The sequence below is a fragment of the Heterocephalus glaber genome, unplaced genomic scaffold (assembly GCF_053883595.1).
Source record: "Heterocephalus glaber isolate CG9 unplaced genomic scaffold, H.glaber_assembly_v1.0 deba00001509, whole genome shotgun sequence".
Classification (NCBI taxonomy): domain Eukaryota; kingdom Metazoa; phylum Chordata; class Mammalia; order Rodentia; family Bathyergidae; genus Heterocephalus; species Heterocephalus glaber.
Genome location: NW_028258325.1, coordinates 32619584 through 32639604, shown reverse-complemented (window position 1 = coordinate 32639604; position 20021 = coordinate 32619584). Strand labels below are relative to the sequence as shown.

The 20021-nt window shown below is 44.3% G+C and overlaps 1 protein-coding gene across 1 annotated transcript in view; it reads left to right on the top strand.

Moving 5' to 3' along the window:
* Pds5a (PDS5 cohesin associated factor A) overlaps positions 1-5770 on the top strand; it is a 137125-nt gene extending 131355 nt beyond the window's left edge. The window contains exon 33 of the mRNA XM_087187836.1: positions 2799-5770. Coding sequence (XP_087043962.1) covers positions 2799-2802 — 4 coding nt within the window. The 3' untranslated portion in view covers positions 2803-5770. The remainder of the gene's footprint in view (positions 1-2798) is intronic.
* The last annotated feature ends 14251 nt before the right edge of the window (positions 5771-20021 follow it).

Sequence of the window (20021 nt, the reverse complement as noted above, 5' to 3'; positions counted from 1 at the left end):
TCAAATTTGCGGCAATCCTCCTGCCTAGGCCTCAGCAGTGCACCACCACGCCCAGCTTCAGAGAAAACTATGAAAGGGCAAAATCGTGAAGAGGCCTGCCAAATTTTTTTAATTGGTCTTTTTCGTTTTGTTTGTTTGCATTTGCAGTGTTGGGATTGAACCCAGGGCTTTTGCACTGAGCTACATCCTCAGTCCTTTCTTTTCCCACTAGCCCTTTTAATTTTTTGAGATAGTTTTCATTGATTGCCCAAGCTGGGCTCAAAGTGGTGATCCTCCTGCCTCAGCCTCTCCACTGCACCCAGCTTCAACTTTATTTTTACTTCATGCATAACTGTAGCTTCCTCCTACCTGAGCTTCTAAACATGGTTCTCATTAGCTGCAAATATTACTTATGAGAGATTTGACATTCTGCTTGTATTTTCCTGAGAACTGGTCGGGATCCATCAGATCCCTGTTAGAGCCACATGACTGATTCTGGTCCGTAGCGCCTTACATCTTGTTACCACCACCATCGAAGTTCTGCTGGGGAGAGAAGGGAGCCCCAGAGCACCACCACACCCAGCCCTAAATTTTAATGCAAACCATTTTTGAGGCCGAAGTCTAGGCAGGCCACCCACAGTCTAGATGCTGTATATTTGTTACTCCAGTTGGTGCTTTAGCCCTGTGAGATAGACTTAGGGTAGGTGCTACCTCTAGTCTATGGGAAGTACTAACACTGGGAGGCTGAAGCAGGAGGATTGCTCACAGGTTTGATCTCAGCCTGGGCTGGAGATGTAGCTTAGTGGAAGGGGGAGAATATGACTATATCTGTCTACTGCAGGGGTGGTGAACCTGTGGCACATGTGCTGCACAGTGGGCTGTTTGTATCGTTGAAAGCTCTAAAAGGCTCACCATCGCTGATCTGTAGGATATCATCTTTGGAGTCACATGTTTTACTTTATGTTCAAGGGTCTTAGAATTTTTCTCAAGGGGAGGGCCGGGGATTTAGCTCAGTGGTTTCGCCACCTGTTTCGCAAGCCCAAGGACCTGAGTTCGATACCCGGTACGAAAAAAAAAAAGGAATGAGAATGAATTTTTCTCAAGGAAATAATCTATGAGCTCCTGCATACACCAGGTTTCTTCACATCATGTGGGTTTATAGCTTAGAATTAAAGAAACGTGTGTGTCTGCCCTCATGGGGTAAACAATTAGAAATCAGTGTGATAAAATTCTTTCAGGGTTTGATCTTGGGTGAGCCATGAAAAAGTGCTCTTCCTCTCAAGCCAGGAGTCCTTGGGGGAAGAGGTTGGGGGTTCTTGGTGTGTCTCTTGGGGTGGTGTCGCATTTAGGTGGCCTTAGGGGTAGTCCCGCTAGCAGCAGAGCAGGGCTCCTTCTTCCCCCACAGCCTCAGCAGCATTTGCTATTGCTTGATTTCTTGATGATGGCCATTCTTTCAACCCAAAGTATAAATAAGGAGCAAACGAAAGGATAGATGTTAGAAAGTAGGAAGAACTTTTTCAAATGGGAAAGGGAACAAGAGATGGGAATGGGAAAGGAGGGAAGGGAAAAGGGATTTGACAAAAAAGGATTGAAGGAAAATATTAGAAATGGAGCTTTTGCCAGTGGGGAGGAGAGGAAGGGTAGGAGGGAGGGGAGGGGAGGGGGAAAGCAAACAAAAAATAAAAGAATATCCTTTCAGTAACAAGTGAGTTTTTCTCAGTGTGAAATTAGTACTACATTTGGATCATCTTAAAATTCTGTGAGAACAAACAGGAAGACACAGTGGACTCAGAAAGGAAAGGGGAATTTCCTAGAAGTACAGCAGGCAGCATTTTGCTTATTATAACTAGTTAAGTTTCAGAGAATCTTAATCATCATTTATCTTTAGCACTGTCACCTTTATAAAATACATAAAAAGAGGCTGGGCATGGCACAGAGGTACAGGCCTGTGATCCCAGCACTCAAGAGAGTGGGGGAGGAGAGGATTATTTAGTTCGAGGCCAGCCTAGCTAATAGTGAGACTCTGTCTTATTAAAAAAGAAAAACGGCCGGGGATTTAAGCTCAGTGGTTCCACCACCTGCCGCGAAAGCGCAAGGTCCTGAGTTCAATCCCCGGTACCAAAAAAAAGGAAAGGAAAGACAAAAGCAAAATAAAGCCAAAAAGAATGTATGAAAAGGGAACGATGTACACAAGGTATGCTACTAATGCCTCACCCCTAAATAAGCAGAATGCAGCTCTTGGGACAAAAGACAACCAAGGCAGAGCCAGCATGCTCAGCTGCCTGCCCTGGCCATGCGACTGCCCAGCCTGTTACCCTGTGACCAGCACTGAGCTCCGTAGTCTTCTTGCCTGGGGCGGGGTAGGGGGGCAGTACTGGGGGTGGAACTCGGGACCTTGTGCTTCCCAGGCAGGTGCCGTGCTGCTGAGCTACAGCCCCCACCCTTGCCCCCCTCCACCCGCCCTTTTTTAAAGCTATACAAAAATATATTTGTTTACCAGCCCGGTAGCCAGAATTGGTTTTTTTGCCAGCATCCCATGATATCATTTTTTGAAAATATAGATAAATACAATTATTTCAAGTTAAAAACTATTAGCTTTATAAGCAGAGAAGACCTTGGGTAGCTGCATGTGATGACAGAAAGCAAACACTTCTTCACTGGTGTTTTATTTTTATACAGCTTTGAGAAAGATTCTTTAGACATGGGAAGTCCCAGGTAAATAATGAAAACAGTATTTTAAGGCTTTAGCTAACAACTATAGATACGAATTGTTCTGGTGTGGTTTGCTAACTTTGCATTCTTCTCCTCCCATCCCCAAGGTAAAAAGAAAATTCATTTGCAAAGGGAGAAAATGAAGGCCAAACAGAAGCAGCCCCAGCTCTGCAGGCTCGGATTCAGCGTCCCGGAACCGAAGACGAGGCTCTCCTCAGAACACACACTGTCTGCCCTGCGGACTGAAGGAGACTCTCACTTCCTCTTTCCATGACAGAGCCCTGGGTGGAAATGTACAGCATAAACTCTCAAGACAGAGGCTAAAAGCAACTCTGCTCTCCCTCCCCCAGACTTTTCCTAGGAAAAGTCAATAATTAAGCAAATTGCTTAACACTTGGTTCCAGTTCCTGCATATCTGGAGTTTAAATGCATAATACACCATTAATTTCCATGCTGCAGTTTTTATTTTAAAGAAAGTAACATGATGTCCCTATATTGACACTGAAAATTTATCCATTCTAAAGCCAGGAATTTCCATGTCACACAAGAAAAATAGAAGCCTACTGAATTAATGAATTTTTTTTTTAGAAGAAAAGAGATCAGAGTTTAAATATTTCTTTGTTTTTCCTTTTGGAAACTTTTATGTATAATTCTTTCTGCCTGTCTACTTTTCTGCAAAAATGAGATGTACAGATTTCAGTTCCCTGCAATGAAAAGTGATGTGGTAGCAGTTCTATAAATGTTGCTTTCTGATTTTTATCAGAGTGAGAGAATAATTAAAGTTATTGATTTGCAAGTAGTAAACACTTCATATTTTGATTTCCCCTCCATTTTAGTTTAATATAATTTGCAATAAATGTACATATTGTTTGTTTCACAAACCATATCACTTCACAGTGGTTTTTACTCCCACGACCATGGTAGAGTATTGGAATTTTAAAGGTGTGAAGACTGTTCAGCATTTGGTTTTATAATATTGGTCACCAGATTTCTATTATTGATGTAAAAAAATCAATTTTTTTAAATCATTGGACTTTGGCAGCTTTGTAAGGAAAGTTGGAGGTGTCGAGGGTTGCTCTCAATATTCAGCATTGTGCTATTGAGAAGTAAGTGGTTTTTGTCTGCTGGTCTGGGCTCAGCTTTTATCTTCATTTTAGAGACACCTATTGCAGTATGTTATGTTTCTTGGCATTGTCCAGCATAGGTAATGTGTGTACTTTTGTGTACACATAATCATATTTAAGTTTTTTGCATAAAATAAATGCTTCTAGATGTCATGGTAGTCTTCTGATCTTTTTATATTATGCTTGTGAACTTTTTTTAAGGGCTAAAATCGCAGAGACACGATTACAGTCAGCTCTCCATTATCTATATCGAGTGACTGCCTCGGGCTCTCGGTTCTGAGGTGCTCGGCTGTGCACACAGACCCTGAGGGTGTCCCGCGGGGCCCAGGTTAGAGGGAACGTGGGATGCACCTTCTTGTGCCCAGTACACCCAGCCCACTGCCACCCTATGCTCCAGCTGAGGCTCTGGCAGAATGTGCTATTTCCGTACACAGCACACATTTGTATTACAACTCGGTCTGCATAGGTTGTAGCTACATAGGACATAAAACGAACAATGAAATTCTCCAGAAAGGAAGATTAAGAATGAAATTTTCAATCCAGGCATCCACTCCTGTAATCCTAGCACTCAGGAGGCTGAGGCAATAAGTCACAAGTGCCAGCCTGGGCTACATAGCAAGACCTTGTCTCAAAAGCCACACACACCTAGAAAAAATGTGCCAGCCATCTTGGTGGCACACACCTGTGATCCCAGTTACTTGGGAGGCTGAGATTAAAGGATTCCAATTTTGAGCCCAGCCTGGGCAACTTAAGGAGGACCTGTCTCGAAAGATAAAAAGGGCTGGAGGTGTACAAAGTGTTAGAGCATTTGTGACATGACAACCCTGGGTTCAATCCCCAGTACCACCAAAAAAAATTCACTGATAGTAAACATCACTTATTTTCATAGATAATCAAGAGTTGGCTGTAAATTGACAGTGAGTGAAAGATGGATAATTCATTTAAATATACATATATACATCAATACACAATTGGGTATCAGAAGATGATTAGGGAACAATAGAAACTCTTAGAAGAGCAGAAAAGTTCTCTTCCTGTTTATTGCCTCTTCATAACTCTTTAGAAAGTACAACTACTGCCTCCAACATGCTGGACAAGAATATCTATGCAGAAGTATCGAGAAAGCCCCTCAAGCAATCAGTGGATGTGTTAGATTTAGAAGTTTTCTTGGCATTGGGCAATTCTCTAAATTTTTTGTGGTGCCCGGGATGGAACCACAGGCCTCATTCGTGACTGCTCTCCCATGGAGCTGAAGCCCAGGCCGGACACTGACTGCTCCCACCTGCAGTTTGTCAGCAGCACAACACACACTGATGCTGTGGTGCTGTGCAGTTGGTCAAAAGGAGCAGGAGAAACGGGGTTCCAGGGTGTCGCTTCCTGTTGCACTAAGTGTAGCAGGGACATTGGTGTCAGTGTCGGGCTATGCAGATGTTGGCAGGGGAGGAGCTGAGTAACGGATCTGTAGCTCATGGGTCTGTCTGGCCCACCCTTGATTTTGTAGGATGACACTTAAGTGTCTGGCACCACGGGAGGGAGAATAAAATGGTTCAAAGATTAAGCTAATGGAGAAGGACTTGTTTACAAGAAATTTGTCAATTTTCCTTTGAAAAAGAAAACAAAAGTTATTAGGAATTTGGTATTCACATCTCAGAGAAATACAACACAAAAGTGCAGACTTATATTTGAGAATTAATGTTAACCCTTTATGTCTAGGTTGAAGCTTCTTGTATTTGTCTAAAACTACAAGCCAGAATTTTGTATCTCCTTTGATAAAAAGTGTGTATAATGTAAAGTAGTTTTGCATATTCTTGTGCTGCACATGGGCTGAATTTTTAGAATTTTTTTAAAGACTTGAAGCAGAACCTTGTAATTTGTGTAAATGACAAGTGTAAAATCCTACCATAAAATGCTAAAAATATGCACTGTTTCGAATAAAACCAAGAAATGCAGCATTATACAGTAGTGTGGAGCCCTGCATATTCATGTACCCCTGGTTTGTCAGAAGTTCCGATGTCTTTGCATTTCCTGGTGAGGGACCAGGGGCCACCTCACTTCCTGGCCAGGGGTACCAGGCCAGCATCCGGAGACAGGGAAAAATGGAATGGATGGTAATTCTGGTGGGCAGCTGGAAAACTGGAGAACTTGTTGAAACAGATCTTCAAAGCACCCTTTCCTTCACACTCCCCTATGGCACCTCTATCACTGATAGAAGTGCATGGATTTGTATATTGGCGTAAGTGGTTTACAGCGAGTGAGTGAGCAGAGCACAGATGAGTCTGGAACAAGATGTCCGCACAGTGAGACAAGGGCAGTGCTCAGGCCTCATCGTGTATTTGACCTTGGTGGATCTTTCCACCCCCAGCTCCTGTACAGTTGGCCCTTTCCTGTCCATGAACCCAGGGCCTCCACACTGTCTTAGTTACTTTTTCTTGTTGCTGAGACAAAATACCCCAATACCCACAAGTTAAAGGAGGGAAGGTTTATTTAGGACATACTTTGTAGAAGTTTCGGTCCTGGCTTCAAGGCAGGGTGGCATGGCAGAAGGGTATCACACAGGAGAAAGAGTTCATGGTGGGTAGAAGGTAGCAAAGCAAGCAAGGGACAAGACAAGCCTCTTTCTGTCCCTTATATTGTATCCAGAATACCAGGATTAAGGTGCCAAGCCAATCAGTGGACTGATTTAGTAATGACCCACCCTTAATTATAGCACCCTTAATCCTACCATTGCACTGTTAATCACTCTAGATTCAGCCACCTCTGAAGAAGCCTCACTGCATGAGTCTTGGGGGGCATCTAGACACAAGCTATAACATTCTGCCCCTGCCCCTCAAAGACTCATACATATCTCTTTAATCAAAAGTCATTGGGCTGGGGATTTAGTTAAGTGGTTCCGGCGCCTGCCTCGCAAGCACAAGGTCCTGAGTTCAATCCTCAGTACCAAAAAAAAAAGGCATTTAGAGCCAGGGATTTAGCTCAGTGGTTCTGGTGCCTGCCTGTAAAGCGCAAGGACCCGAGTTTGATCCCTGGTACCAAAAAAAAAGGCATTTAGTCCACCTCCGAGAGTTGCCAAAGTCCTAACAGTTTCAGCATTGCTGAAAAGTCCAAGTCCAAAGTCTCTGAGATTTGAGGCAAACTCTTAGCTGTGAGCCCCTGTACAAATGAAAAGAAAGTTAAACACTTCCAACATTCAATGGCACAAGATAAAACACTATCATTCCAAGAGGTAAAAGAGGGGTATAGAAAGGAATGGAAACAAAGCAAATCAAAAACCCAGCAGGGCAAACAAATCCTATGCCCAGTATCTGAGGGAATCTGTGGCAAAATATGAACTGCAAAAGGCTTGAGTGCTGTGCCCCTACAGCACTCCCAGTGGTTGGAGATCCCATGTTTTTTTCTTGGTCAAGTTCTGCTCCCTCTTTGCATTTTCCTCAGATGATCTATGTTCCTGGCTTCTCCAAACTTCTGGGGTCGCCACTGCATCTTTGGCTTTGCACTCACAGCTTCACACACTGCCTTCTCAGGGGCACATTGCCTGGCCTCCCAGGCCTTCTGAAATCTGGGTGGAATTTTTCCTGATCCCACAACTCTTGCATTCTACATGGGCCTAAAACCAGCAACATACACATGATGCCAAGGTCTGCTGCCAGCTGGAGCAATAGCCAGGCTTCCTTCTCTCTTGGCTGTAGAGGTTGAATGGTTGGATCGCTGAGTGCTCCGAACCCAATCAGGAGGAAAAAATTCTCTAGGCTGCCGCCATTCTGGAACATGGTGCTCTGGGGCTCTCTTCTCAAAGCAAAGTGTATCACTTTTGCATTTCTGAGGCTGCAAAGGCTGGAGTCCTGCTGATTCTTGTGTTGTCCTTAGACTATCTTTTCTATTGTCCTCTAAAATACTTGGCTTTTTCTTGATAGTCTTTTCAGCGACCAATTTCTCCTCTGTTCCATCTTTGCAGGTCCAAACTTACTGGGCCTTCCTTTCTGGCCAAATTCACATTTTGAATCATTTGGCTGGGTTCTTTGCTCTTGATTCTCAACATAAATCTGGCTAAAAACCCCCAACAGTAGCCATGCCACCACCTCAACATTATAGACTGTCTTGAAATTTCTTCTTTGGGGCCGGGGATTTAGCTCAGTGGTTTCACTGCTTGCTACGCAAGTCCAAGGTCCCGAGTTCGATTCCCGGTACCAAAGAAAGAAAAAAAAGAAATTTCTTCTTCAAAATTAATTAGTCCTCCACCCTGAATCTCAGTCTCAGGCAAAGGCTGGACAGGAGCAAAATGCAGACAAACTTTCTTGCCAAGGCATAATGCATCATCTGGAGTCCAACAGCCAATGCAGTCATTCCTAGAAGAAACTTCCTGAGCCTGGTCTTTACCAGGGGCATTTCTATCAGCTTTCTGGTCTTCTGAGCTCTGACCAGAATCTCCCATCAAGTACAGCCTAAGGCGTTCCAGCTCTGCTTTTTCAGGTGGCATTCCAAACCTTCCCTCATTCTTCCCTTTTCCACAAGCCAGTTCCAAAGGTTCTTGAGCCACAGGGACAGGTAATGTCACAGCAACGACCCCACTTCTCTGGTACCAGATTCTGTCTTAGTTACTTTTCTCATTGCTGAGACAAAATACCTGACACCCAAAGTTAAAGGAGGAGATGTTTATTTAGCTCACAGTTTGGAGAGGTTTTCAGTTCATATTTGGCCAACTCCAATTCAGGGTGGCATGGCAGAGGGGCATCACAGAGGAGAAACAGTTCATGGTGGACAGAAGGCAACAAAAGCAACAAAGGACAAGACAAGCCTCTCTCCCTCATATTGTGTCCATGCTACCAGGATTAGGGCAGTGCCAAGCCCATCGGTGGACTGATTTAGCAATCACCCACCGGTAATCCTAGCCTTGCACCTGAATCATCACACACTGTAGATCCAGCCACCTCTGAAAAAGCCCCACCTATGACTGCATGAGGCTTTGCGGGGACATCTAGACACAGCCATAACAGATACTGAGCCACATCCCCAGCCCTTTTTCTTTTTCTTTTGAGACAGGGTCTTGCTAAGGCACTGAGCTGCCCCATCTGGGCTGGAACTTGTGATCTCTCTGCCTCAGCCTCCTAGGTTGCTGGTGTCATGGGCTGTGCTGCACCCAGCCTGGAGGCAGTGTGAATGGGGATGGAGAGACAAGCTGGGGGCAGGGATCATTATGAGCTGAGCCTGCCCCTGGAAGTCCGTAATTTGAGTACCAGAGCCTCTTTTCTTTTTCTAAGTCATGGCTCAGGTGGCACCCAGGTGTTGTGGCCACACCTATAATCCCAGAACGCTGAAAGTCTGAAGCAGGAGGATCCCAAGTTTCAGCCCATCCTGGGAAACTGAGGTGAAACTTTATCTCAAAAGTAATAAATAAAATAAAATAAAATAAACAGTGCAAAGGCCCTGGGCTCACTCCCCACAACAGAGAGGCAGAAAGACTTCTTGGTCCTCTCCATACCCCACTGCTCAGAGCCTTCACTGATAGATCACAGGGCACCACCACAGCATGGCTGTCAAGCAGGCCAAAATTCCTAACACTGATTTGGAAGAAAGCATTCACAAAATGTCCTGAACTTAAATATTACAGCATCTGCTGTCTCCTGATTCAGCCTTTCCTCAGCAGTGGTGGGGAAGCTGTCCAGATGCCTGACCTCAGCGATGCACAATTTTTTCTTACCAATCATGTCAGCACTGTGTTTTGAGATTGGAGGTGCTTAAATTTACATTTCCTTTTTGAGACAGGGTCTGGCTATGCAGTTCAGGCTGGCCTCAAACTCACAGCTATCCTCCTGCCTCAGCCTCCCAAGTGCAGGGATTATAGGAGTACATTCACCACCATGCTTGTCCAAAATTTACATTTTCTATGAAGGATGGCATTATCAAGATTCCCCAACAATCAGGTGCAAAAGAGGAAAAGCACCATGTGAACACATGAGAGAGACCAGGGCTCCCAGCAGAGAGGAAGCGGACTAGGAAGATTTCAGCCTGGGTTCACTTCCATTTTAATGTCCCTGCTTACGATTAATATTCCCCAACAATAACTGAGCAAAGCCAGGTGTGGTAGTGCACACCTGTAATCCCAGCACTCGGGAGGCTGAAGCAGAAGGATTGCCATGAGTTCGAGGCCAGCCTTGGCTACATAGTGAGTTCAAGGCCAGTGTGAACTGCAGGGTGAGCTCCTGTGTCACAAAACCAAAAAACAAGGGCCAGGGATGTACTGGGGAGCAAACTCAGGACCTTGTGCTTGTGAGGCAGGCGTGGTACCACTGAGCTAAATCCCCAGCCCAAATTTGGCATTCTTAAAGATAGTCCGTTACTTTACAATCAATAAATATATCCACTGCCTGCCTCTCAAGAGCAAGGACCCGAGTTCAAGCCCCAGTACCAAAAAAAACCCCCCCACACAATAAATAAATATAAATAAAGATTTACTGCTACATTTGGTTAAATCAACTATCAAAGTACGTCTTCTCTTACAAAGGTTGTGCAGGAAGAGCCAAGTTGTCTTGGTTTTTTCCCAGCAGAGCTGGGGATTGAACCCCAGACCTCAGGCATGCTAGGCACAAAGTCTGGCCCATATGTGTGCCCCTGAGAAGTTAAGAATGCCAGCTCTGACCGGGCTTGGGGGGCTGAGGCAGGAGGATTAGACGTTCAAGGCCAGCCTGGGCAATTTAAAGACCCTGTTCAAAATTTTAAAATGAAAAGGGCTGGTAATATAGCTCAGTGCTACCTGGCTTAGTACTTGGTTCAATGTCAAGTACCAGAGGGGGGAAAAAAGCTCTTAACTATTCTTGTAGAGCCATTTCGTCTCACTCTGGGGCACTTCCAACTATTCCATCCATTTGCACATGAACTGTGCACCCCACGAGTCTCACACTAGAAAGAATAAATGGGCTTGTGCATAACACAGTCTGGCTCAGAAGTGTTTCTCAACTCCCTTTCCAACAGTCCTTCCTCTGAAGCCCTTGGTCTCCCTCCCCTCCTGGGACAAGGTCTCACTAAATTCTAAATTGCCTAGCCTGGGGTCAAAGTGCAATCCTCCTGTCTCAGCCTCCAAGGGAGCCTGGATTATGGAAATGCGCCACCACAGCCAGTTCTGGTTTTAGGCCACAAAGCCCACCTCCATCTGCACTGCCTCAAGTCTCCTCCGTTGTGCTCCTGAGTCAGACCCGCTGTCTGACCCCAAAGTCTCTAATCCTACGTTCCTTCACTGCAGCACATGGAGAGAGGCTTCCGAGGCCATTGCCCCAAACTCCTGGGTTCAAGCAACCCTCCCACCTCAGCCCCTGCATACATAGGGGTCCTGAGTGTGCCCGGCTCAGTGAAATTTCTCAATCTTTAAATGTGAAGTTTGCATTCCAGTCTAATGATTTATGGCTTGAAAGAAAATTCAGGTTGAGATTTTTCTTGTTACTGTAGCTCGAATCCATGCATACGCTACCACCGGACTATGTCAAAGCCCAACCCACTTGTTTTCACTTTGAGACAGGTTTACTAAATTAACCAGCTGGCCTGAAATTTGTGGTCCTCCTGCCTCAGCCTCCCAAGAAGGTGGGAAATATAGGCATGGGGCACCACACCTGGCTGACAAGAATGTTTATCATGTTTAAAAACTGGGGCCAGGGATTTAGCTCCCAGGTACCAATAAAACAAAAAAATAAAACTGCTCGCTGTTGTCTACGATTCAGTGGATTTTTGTTTTGTTTCACAGTGCTGGGGATCAAACTCCCAACCCAGTTACATCCCCACCCCCATTCTGTGTGGTTTTGTTTTTTTGGTACCGGGGATGGAACTCAGGACCTTGAGCTTGCGGGGCAGGCTCAGTGCCACTGAGCTAAATCCCTGGGCCTCTGTGTGGTTTTTAAGAGACTTTGTTCAGCTTAAACTTGTTTTCTTTCAAACAGCCTCTCTTCTCTCCTCTGCCCAATGAATGTTCTAAAATTAGAGATTTGGGCCAGGCATGGTGCCACATAACTGTAATCCCAGCACTTGGGAGACCAAGGCAGGAAGATTGCCAGGAGTTGGAGGCCAGCTTGGGCTCCCTGCTGAGTTCAGGAGCAGTCTGAACTACAGTGAGATTCTGTCTCAAAAAAATTTTTTTTAAACCTAAATAAATAAAATTAGATTTGGGAGTGCCTTTTCATTGATCACATTGAACTGCAGGGTCTTGTTTTGTTTTGCTTTGCTTTTGCTGCTATCACAGGGTCTTCACACTAAGCTACATCCCCCTAGTTTGTTTGTTTTTTTGGTACCGGGGATCGAACTTGGGACCTTGTGCTTGCGATGCAGGCAGCGGATCCACTGCTAAATCCCCCCGGCCTAGCCACGGATTTAAACCCAGACACTTATGGTAGCTGAGTACTTAGCTCTCCTATATGGTCCGATCCACATCCCCTCTTGTCGGTAGAATTTGGCAATCTTTGGGAAAACAGTTTACAACTACATAGTCAGTTTGTCTAATGAGCATACTTCACCATTCTCTTACATCTTTGTTTTTCTAGAATTGTTTTGTATGTGTGAGACAGGGTCTCACTATGTATTTCAGTCTGGCCTCAAACTCACTATGCAGCCCAGACCGGCCTCGAACTTGGGGCCATACTCCTGCCTCAGGCTCCTGAATGCTGCTATTACAGGTGTGCGCCACCATGCCCAGCTAGATTTTTTTTTTTCCAGTTCCGGGGGTAGAATTCAGGGCCTCATGCATGCTAGGCAAGCGCTCTACCATTGAGCTACATCCCAGCCCCTAATTACATCTTTTTCTATTTGGTTAGTTACTAACTATAATTCTATTAGTTCTATTGCAGTGTAATTCCACATATAAGGTCTGGTAAGCTATTACTTCTTTCCCTTGTTTTGTTCTACTCGGCTCTGGCGTATCTCATCCTCCACCCTGCGAGGGTCTGGAGGGCTGTGCTCCAGGCAGCTGCTCGGCACATCTGTGCAGCAGAGCTCTCTCATGCATAGCTCTCCCCTCGGTCCTGGTGGAGTGTGTTGTTCAGGTGCTTCCTGAGAGCACAAATGGAAGACAAAACTTGAAATCCTGAGCACGTACAAGTATCTCTAATCTACACTGACATCTCAGCTGGGAATATTATTCTTGGTTAGAAATGCTTTTCACAGCCAGGCGTGGTGGTGCACACCTGTGATCCCAGCACTTGGGAGGCTGAGGCTGTAGGACTGCTGATTTCAAAGACAGCTTGCACTGCAGAGTGAGACTCTGTCTCAACTTTCCCCCCCAAAAGAAATGCTTTTCATGAAAAATTTGGAAGTCATCAGTTCGTTATTGCCTAGCTTCCCATGTTGTCAAGATACATGATGGCATCTGGATTCCCAATTCACTTTAGTTCCTTAAACTGAGTAATTTGGGGGACCTAAATTTTCCTAGTATCATGAAACAAAATCTGTTTTTTTTTTCACACATCCATTGTGCTGAGTGCTAGATTATTTAAAAATGGAAGTGTCCTTCAGTTCTTGGGAACTTGAGACTAAATATGTATCTTTCATACTTTTTTTTTTGAGACAGGATCTCAACTATGTAGCCCCGACTGACCTTGAACTCATGATGACCCTCCTGCCTCAGCTTCCAGAGTGCTGGGTTTACAGGTACACACCACACCTGGCTTGTTTCATACCCTGATTCACTCCATTTTCTTTAAGAATTTTCTGTCAGGCATTGGACCTCCTGAAGTGGTTCTGATTTCCTTTTTAAAGTTTCTACCTTTCTTTTTTGGGGGGGCACAGTGCCGGGGATCAAACTCGGGACCTTTTGTTTGCGAGGCAGGCGGCGGAACCACTGAGATAAATCCCGGCCCAAAAGTTTCTACCTTTCTACGTCTTAAATATCTTTCTCATATTCTTTGAACATCAAAAGGTTTAACTGGGGCCGGGGACTTAGCTCAGTGGTTTTGCCGCCTGCTGCGCAAACGCAAGGACCCAAGTTCGATCACTGGTACCAAAAAAAACAAAAGCAAAAACAAAAAAGTTTAACTGGGCCGGGGATTTAGCTCAGTGGTTCCACTACCTGCCTCACAAGGACAAGGTCCTGAGTTCGATACCCAGTATCAAAAAAAAAAAAAATTAGTTAAACTTTTTTTTTTTGGTACCAGGGATTTGAAGTAGGGACTTTGTGCTTTTGAGGCAGGTGCAGGATCAACTGAGCTAAATCCCCAGCCCAAGTTTAACTGATTTCTAATTTGAGCTGCACTAAACTCACATTTCTAAAAAGTATTTTGTATTTTTTCATGGATGCAATATAAGAAAGTTGTATTTTGTAGGGGTTTTTTCCTCTATTAATCCTGCTTTGATCCTGATCATTAGTGTTTCTGACAATATTTAAAAATCTAATTTTGTTTTTATATATTTTTTTAAGGCATAAGGTCTCCCTATGAAGCCCAGGCTGGCTTCCAATTCGATCCTCCTGCCTCAGCCTCCCAAGTGTTGGAATTCCCATGAGCCACTGCACCCAGCTGATTGCTTGCATTTTGTTAGTGGGGATGGAACCCAGAACCTTGCCCATGCTAGGCAAGTGCTCTACCACCTAGGTACACTCAGTCCTGTGACTTATATTTTGAAGGTAACTCAGATGAACCTCAGCTTTTTCATGGAAAAACCTTTGATAATGTAATGACCGCACGTCTTTGAAGGTCTTTTCTCTGGCAGCACCGGTTTCCATTGGAAAGGCCTTTCTTCTCCCAGACTTAGCTGTCAGCGCTGTAGAAACTAGGAGTCTACCACACAGCATGCAGTATTTAAAGTGGATCTTCATTATCAGTCTGATACCATATTCAGATTCATACTCTCTCCATGGAGAGATCACAGAAGTATCCTAGTTAGTGGCCTGACTGTCCAGAAGAATGGCAGACTGTCGCCCCGTCCTGTCACCCACAGGCCCATTCTGGTCTCTCCAGTTTCAATGCTTTCTGTGAGCAGCAGGCCTGTGCCCCTGTGCTGTCCTGAAGCAGCTCCTAGCTTGGTCCCCTTTCTGTCCCCCGGGGCTGGCCACACCTTGTCCCTGGGTATTTCCCTTCCAAATGTTGTTTCAGTAGAGTCTGACAACACATGAAGATCATGTGTAACTGTAAGTTCATACAGCACAATTTATGGCAGCCTGATCCAATGATCTGTCTATATTCATTCAAATGTATATGCAAACAGTATTTTTTTAAACTACCATGTTTTAAAACATTAGCAACTACACAATATTAGCTCAATTGTATCAAGCTTAAAAAAACATATAAAAAATAATTTTTAGAGCCCGGTGTGGTGGCATATGCCTTTAATCCCAGCACCTGGGAGGCTGAGGCAGGAGAATCTGCGAGTTTGAAGCCAGACTGAACTACATAGTGAGATCCTGTCTCAAAAAAAAAAAAAAAAAATTAAAATACTATACATTAGGAAGAACGATTACAACTTTAAAAATACTTAAATAAACACATTTCTTACTAAAACTGCTTAGAAAAATAAAGGGGAAGCTGGGTGTGGTTTAATAAATGGAAGCAAGTGTCTCAGTCTGACGAGGGCAGCTCAGTCCGCTCTGTGGTTGGTAAGGTGTTGATGGGGCGCTGGGCTCTGGCAGCTGCAAGAGCAGAGCAGGGCGGTGCCCAGCACAGGAGGGGCGGAGCACAGGCGCTCACATCCTACCCCTCACCTCACAGGACAGGACCAGGTCCTGAGGCTCGTCACCCCCTCACCGTGGGTGGCCGTGGCCCAGCACTTCCTAAAAGCACCCAGCCACAGCACAGCACCCACACTGCGCCCTCAGGCGAGTCAGTGTCTCATTACTCTAGCTGTAGCTGGTAGGTCTGCAGTACTTTCAGCTCAATTTCAGAGGAGGCCCACACTGTTAGATGGAAAGACCCACATAACTCTTGGAGGCTGAGGCAGGAGGATCACAAGTTTGAGCCTAGACTGGAAAATTCAGTGGTTTGGTGAGACTTTGTCCCACAAAAAAAAAAAAAAAAAATTGTAGGGTGTGAGGGTGCATGCCTGTAATCCCAGCACTTGGAAGACAGAGGCAGGAGGATCGCTGTGAGTTTGAGGCCAGCTGGTATGACACACAGTTGAGTTCAAGGACAACCTGAACTGCATAGTGACTCAGTCTTTTTTTTGGGGGGGGGGTACTGGGGATTGAACCCGGGACCTTGCACTTTGCAAGAGGCAGCAGAACCACTGAGCTATATCCTTGGCCCTGAGACTCAGTCTTTAAAAAGAAAAATGTATAACTACAAAGTATAAAAGTAATTAGTATACTCAGACTTGTTGTGAAAATGCCAGTGGCGCTTAAAGATGGCTACAAACAGGGCCACGGATGTAGCTCAGTGGCGCCATGCCTGCCTGGTGAATGCAAGGTCTTGGGTTCAATTCGACTCCCCATACCGGAAAAACAAACAAACAAACAAAATGGAGACAGGCATGTAGTGCAGTGCTTCCATCCCAAGTACTGCAAAAAGAACAACAACAAAAAAAACCCTCAGTATTTTGCAAATGTGGCAGGGAATAGAAGAGGAAATACAAACAAATCTAAACACTTAGACAGATACAAAGAAAACTGCTAAGTGAAAAAAATAAAATCCTAAAACCTGCAGAAAGTAGTAGCGTATAAAGAATCATCCTTAGCAAGAGGAAGTTTCTCCGAGAAAATGCCCAGTGATTTGTTTTTGGTACTGGGATCAAACTCAGGGCCTTGGACTTGTAGGCATGTACAGCACCACTGAGCAGCGTCCCTGGCCCAACCAGCGAAATTTTTTTTTTTGGTACTGGGGTTTCGAACTCAGGTCCTTGTGCTTGCGCAGCAGGCAGCAAAACCACTGAGCTAAATCCCCAACCCTTACCCAGTGAAATTGTAATATACTGAATTAAGCAAAAAGTTCCAGTTGAAATTTTTTTTTTGAGCTAGGGTCTCACTATGTAGTTCAGGCTGGCCTTGAACTATGCAATCCAGGTTGTCCCCAAATTTGTGGTGATCCTTCTGTCTCAGCCTGAGTGCTGGGATTACAGGCATGCACTGCCTTGCCCAGCAGAATTTACAACTTTTCAAACTTTTCACCAGTACGAAGGATTGAACCCAGGGCCCTAAGTACTAAGGTGTATCTTCAGTACCCTCCCACCTCTTTTGCCCAGGCTGGTTTTGAACTTGTGGTTTTCCTGCCTCAGTTTGCCAGAATGCCCAGTTTCAACCAAGTTTGTGTGGTACTGGAAATTTAACCAGGGCCTTCAAAAATGAGCTACATCTTCCTTCTTTCATATAGGGCCTTACAAAATCACTAACTTGCCTAAACTGGGCTTAAATTTATGATACTCCTGCTTCAGCCTCCCAGAGTACTGGGACAATAGGCATGTACCACTATGCCTGGCTTAAACTGTACTTTTCAACAATTAGGAATATTTAACAAACGAAATGGACTTCTATTTTTTTTTTTTTTTAGTACCAGGGATCAAACTTGGGTCCTTGCGCTTGCGCAGCAGGCAGCAAAACCACTGAGCTAAATCCCCGGCCCATGAAATGGATTTCTAAACCATAGGTTCAAAGTTTTCAGCTGGTGCACTCCCTAGCCTTCCCAGTTTTGTTTTGGTTTTTTTTGGATACAGGGGATCAAACTCAGGAGTTTGCACTTGCAGGGTAGGCACAGGGCCACTGAGCTAAATCCCTGGCCCCTAAACAGGTATTCTTATCTTTCTACCCTGGCACCAACTGGCTCACACCTGTGATCTTCTTTTACCATACTTTGCCTTTTTTCCTCTCATCTGTCAACTATCTCTTAGCCTTATAATTACTACTCTAATTCTAGGTACCATAATCCCTTGGTTTCAGTTTACTCATTTTCCTTTCCACTACTTAAACCCCAAAGCTACCCTATTTTCTCAATGCTTTTGTGCATGTCAACAGCCCTCCCTTAACCCAAGCTCCACTACTGAATAAAGATGACACTGGGCGGAAAGAGGTGGGACAGAGTTAAGTGACTGATGGAACAAAAAATGTAATCAACTTAGCTACAAAGGTAAGCCTAGAGTTACTTTAATAGGGGTAAGCATAGTAACCTAAAAGCAGAGACGTGTAAAAGTGACTGGTTTGTCAGGAGCAGTGGTGTACACCTGCATCTCCACTCCTTATGAGTGGTGGTGGGGGGATCACAAGTGCAACGGCAGCCAGTACACCTTAGCCATACCCTGCCCCTCCAAAGGGCCCAGGATGTGTAGCTCAGTGGTAAAGCACCGCTGGGTTTGATCCTCAGCACCATACAAACACATATGAACTATTCTATGGAACAATAAAAGTAGGAAGCAAATTAATAGTTTTTATGAACACCTCCCTACTACTGATTTTTAAAAAGAATATTCAGAGAAACTTTTAAGTAAAGAAATTAAACCATACTAATCACTGAAAAAGAATACTATCCTGCTAGCTGTGGTGGCACATGCTTGTACTCCCAACACTCAGGAGGCTGAGGCAGGACAATTGTCAAGAGTTCAAGGCTCAGACTATGGTGAGTTCAAGGTCAGATCTGGGATACAGATTGAGACCCTGTCTAAAAACATACTATCCTGAACTTGTATCTTAAAAGTTGCTGTTTTTTCTATCGTGACACCTTAGGTTTGCAGAGGTATTTGGGGTATGGGTGATAACATCCAGGGCCTTTGCACTGAGTTGCATCCCCCTTTTCTATCTACGTATCTTATTTGCTTTCTTTCAACTTTTAAAAAATTATTATTTTTGTTTTCTTGACACAAGGTTGTGCTATGTAGTTTAGGCTGGCCTCAAACTCGAGGTGCTCCTCCTGTCTCAGTCTCCAGAGTGCTGGGATTACAGGCATGCACCATCATGCCCAGCTTCTTAAAAATTTTTTAGTCAGGGTCTAAGTGGCTCAGGCTAGGCTCAAACTTGCAATCTTCCTGCCTCAGCCAGAGCACTGGAATTACAGGCTTGTGCCACCATACGTGGCAAAACAAGTACCAACTCTTTACATTGGACCATCTATTATTGCTCAAGCAGAGGACTCAGTCATTCTTGATTATTAACACTTATAGGTATAGACCTGTAACATGAAAAGATCACTTCATCCTGCTTATTCCAGGTCAGGAACAATTCCATCTCCAGGCAACAGAAATCCGTAGGCCTGCTGTAAGCTGGTTAGAAATTCTCTAAAGACAATCAGTTTTGCCATGTGAAATAATTAGGATGAACTCTGACAAATATAGCCTCTAATTATCTGTATTAATGGAAGGGATAATCCATGGATAATTCCACATCATTATAGTTATTTTTTTAGTGGTACTGGGGATTGAACCTTGTATGTGAGCTACACTTGCAACAGAAGACCTAACACAGAACACCTGCCCTGCCGAGCCAGCATGACTTCCAAACACCCCTGTCGGTGGTGATTTCAGGCTGGCCGCAAAATAACCCTCCCCGAGTTAAGCTAGGATTCAGAGTTAAAATTATATTTACAGCTGCAGCATTTCATTTGAGCTTCCCAAATATGTTATAAAATACTGGGCAGATATTTTGCCCAAATGAAGAAACAGAGGCTCCGAAAAACTCTGGCTCTATGATCTTGAGTGATTTTAATCTGAGATTAAAACCCAAGACTTTCTGTGACAATTCAGAGTCCTCTTCACAGTCCTATTCGACCATTCAGAGACCTGTGTGCTACATGGAAAAAGAATAAACAGTACTGCTTTAAATACAGTTGAGATTAGAACCTGACCAAATAATGTTGTTTAAAAATAAGAAAAAAGGGCCAGGGATTTAGCTCAATGGTTCCAGCGCCTGCCTCACAGGCACAAGGTCCCGAGTTCGATCCCCAGTACCCTCCAAAAAAAAGAAAAAAAAAAAAAAAAAACAAGTTTGGGCTGGTATTTAGCTCAGTGGCACCATGCCTGCCTTGCAAGCACAAAGTCCCAAGCTCAATCCCCAATACCGAAAAAAACCAAACAAACCCAAAAAACAATTTTAAAAGTTTAATTAGAACTAAACAATTTCAACCTGTTTTTATTTTATTTTTTGGTACCGGGGATCGAACTCAAGACCTTGCGCTTGTGAGGCAGGCACAGTGCCACTGAGCTACATCCCCAGCCCTCAACCTGTTTTTAAATTAAAAATCCTGATACAATTTAAGTGACAGTATGCCCACCAGTATGAAACCTGTCAAGAATTATCTACCTAGTTTTTGTTTAAAATAATGTGAAGAC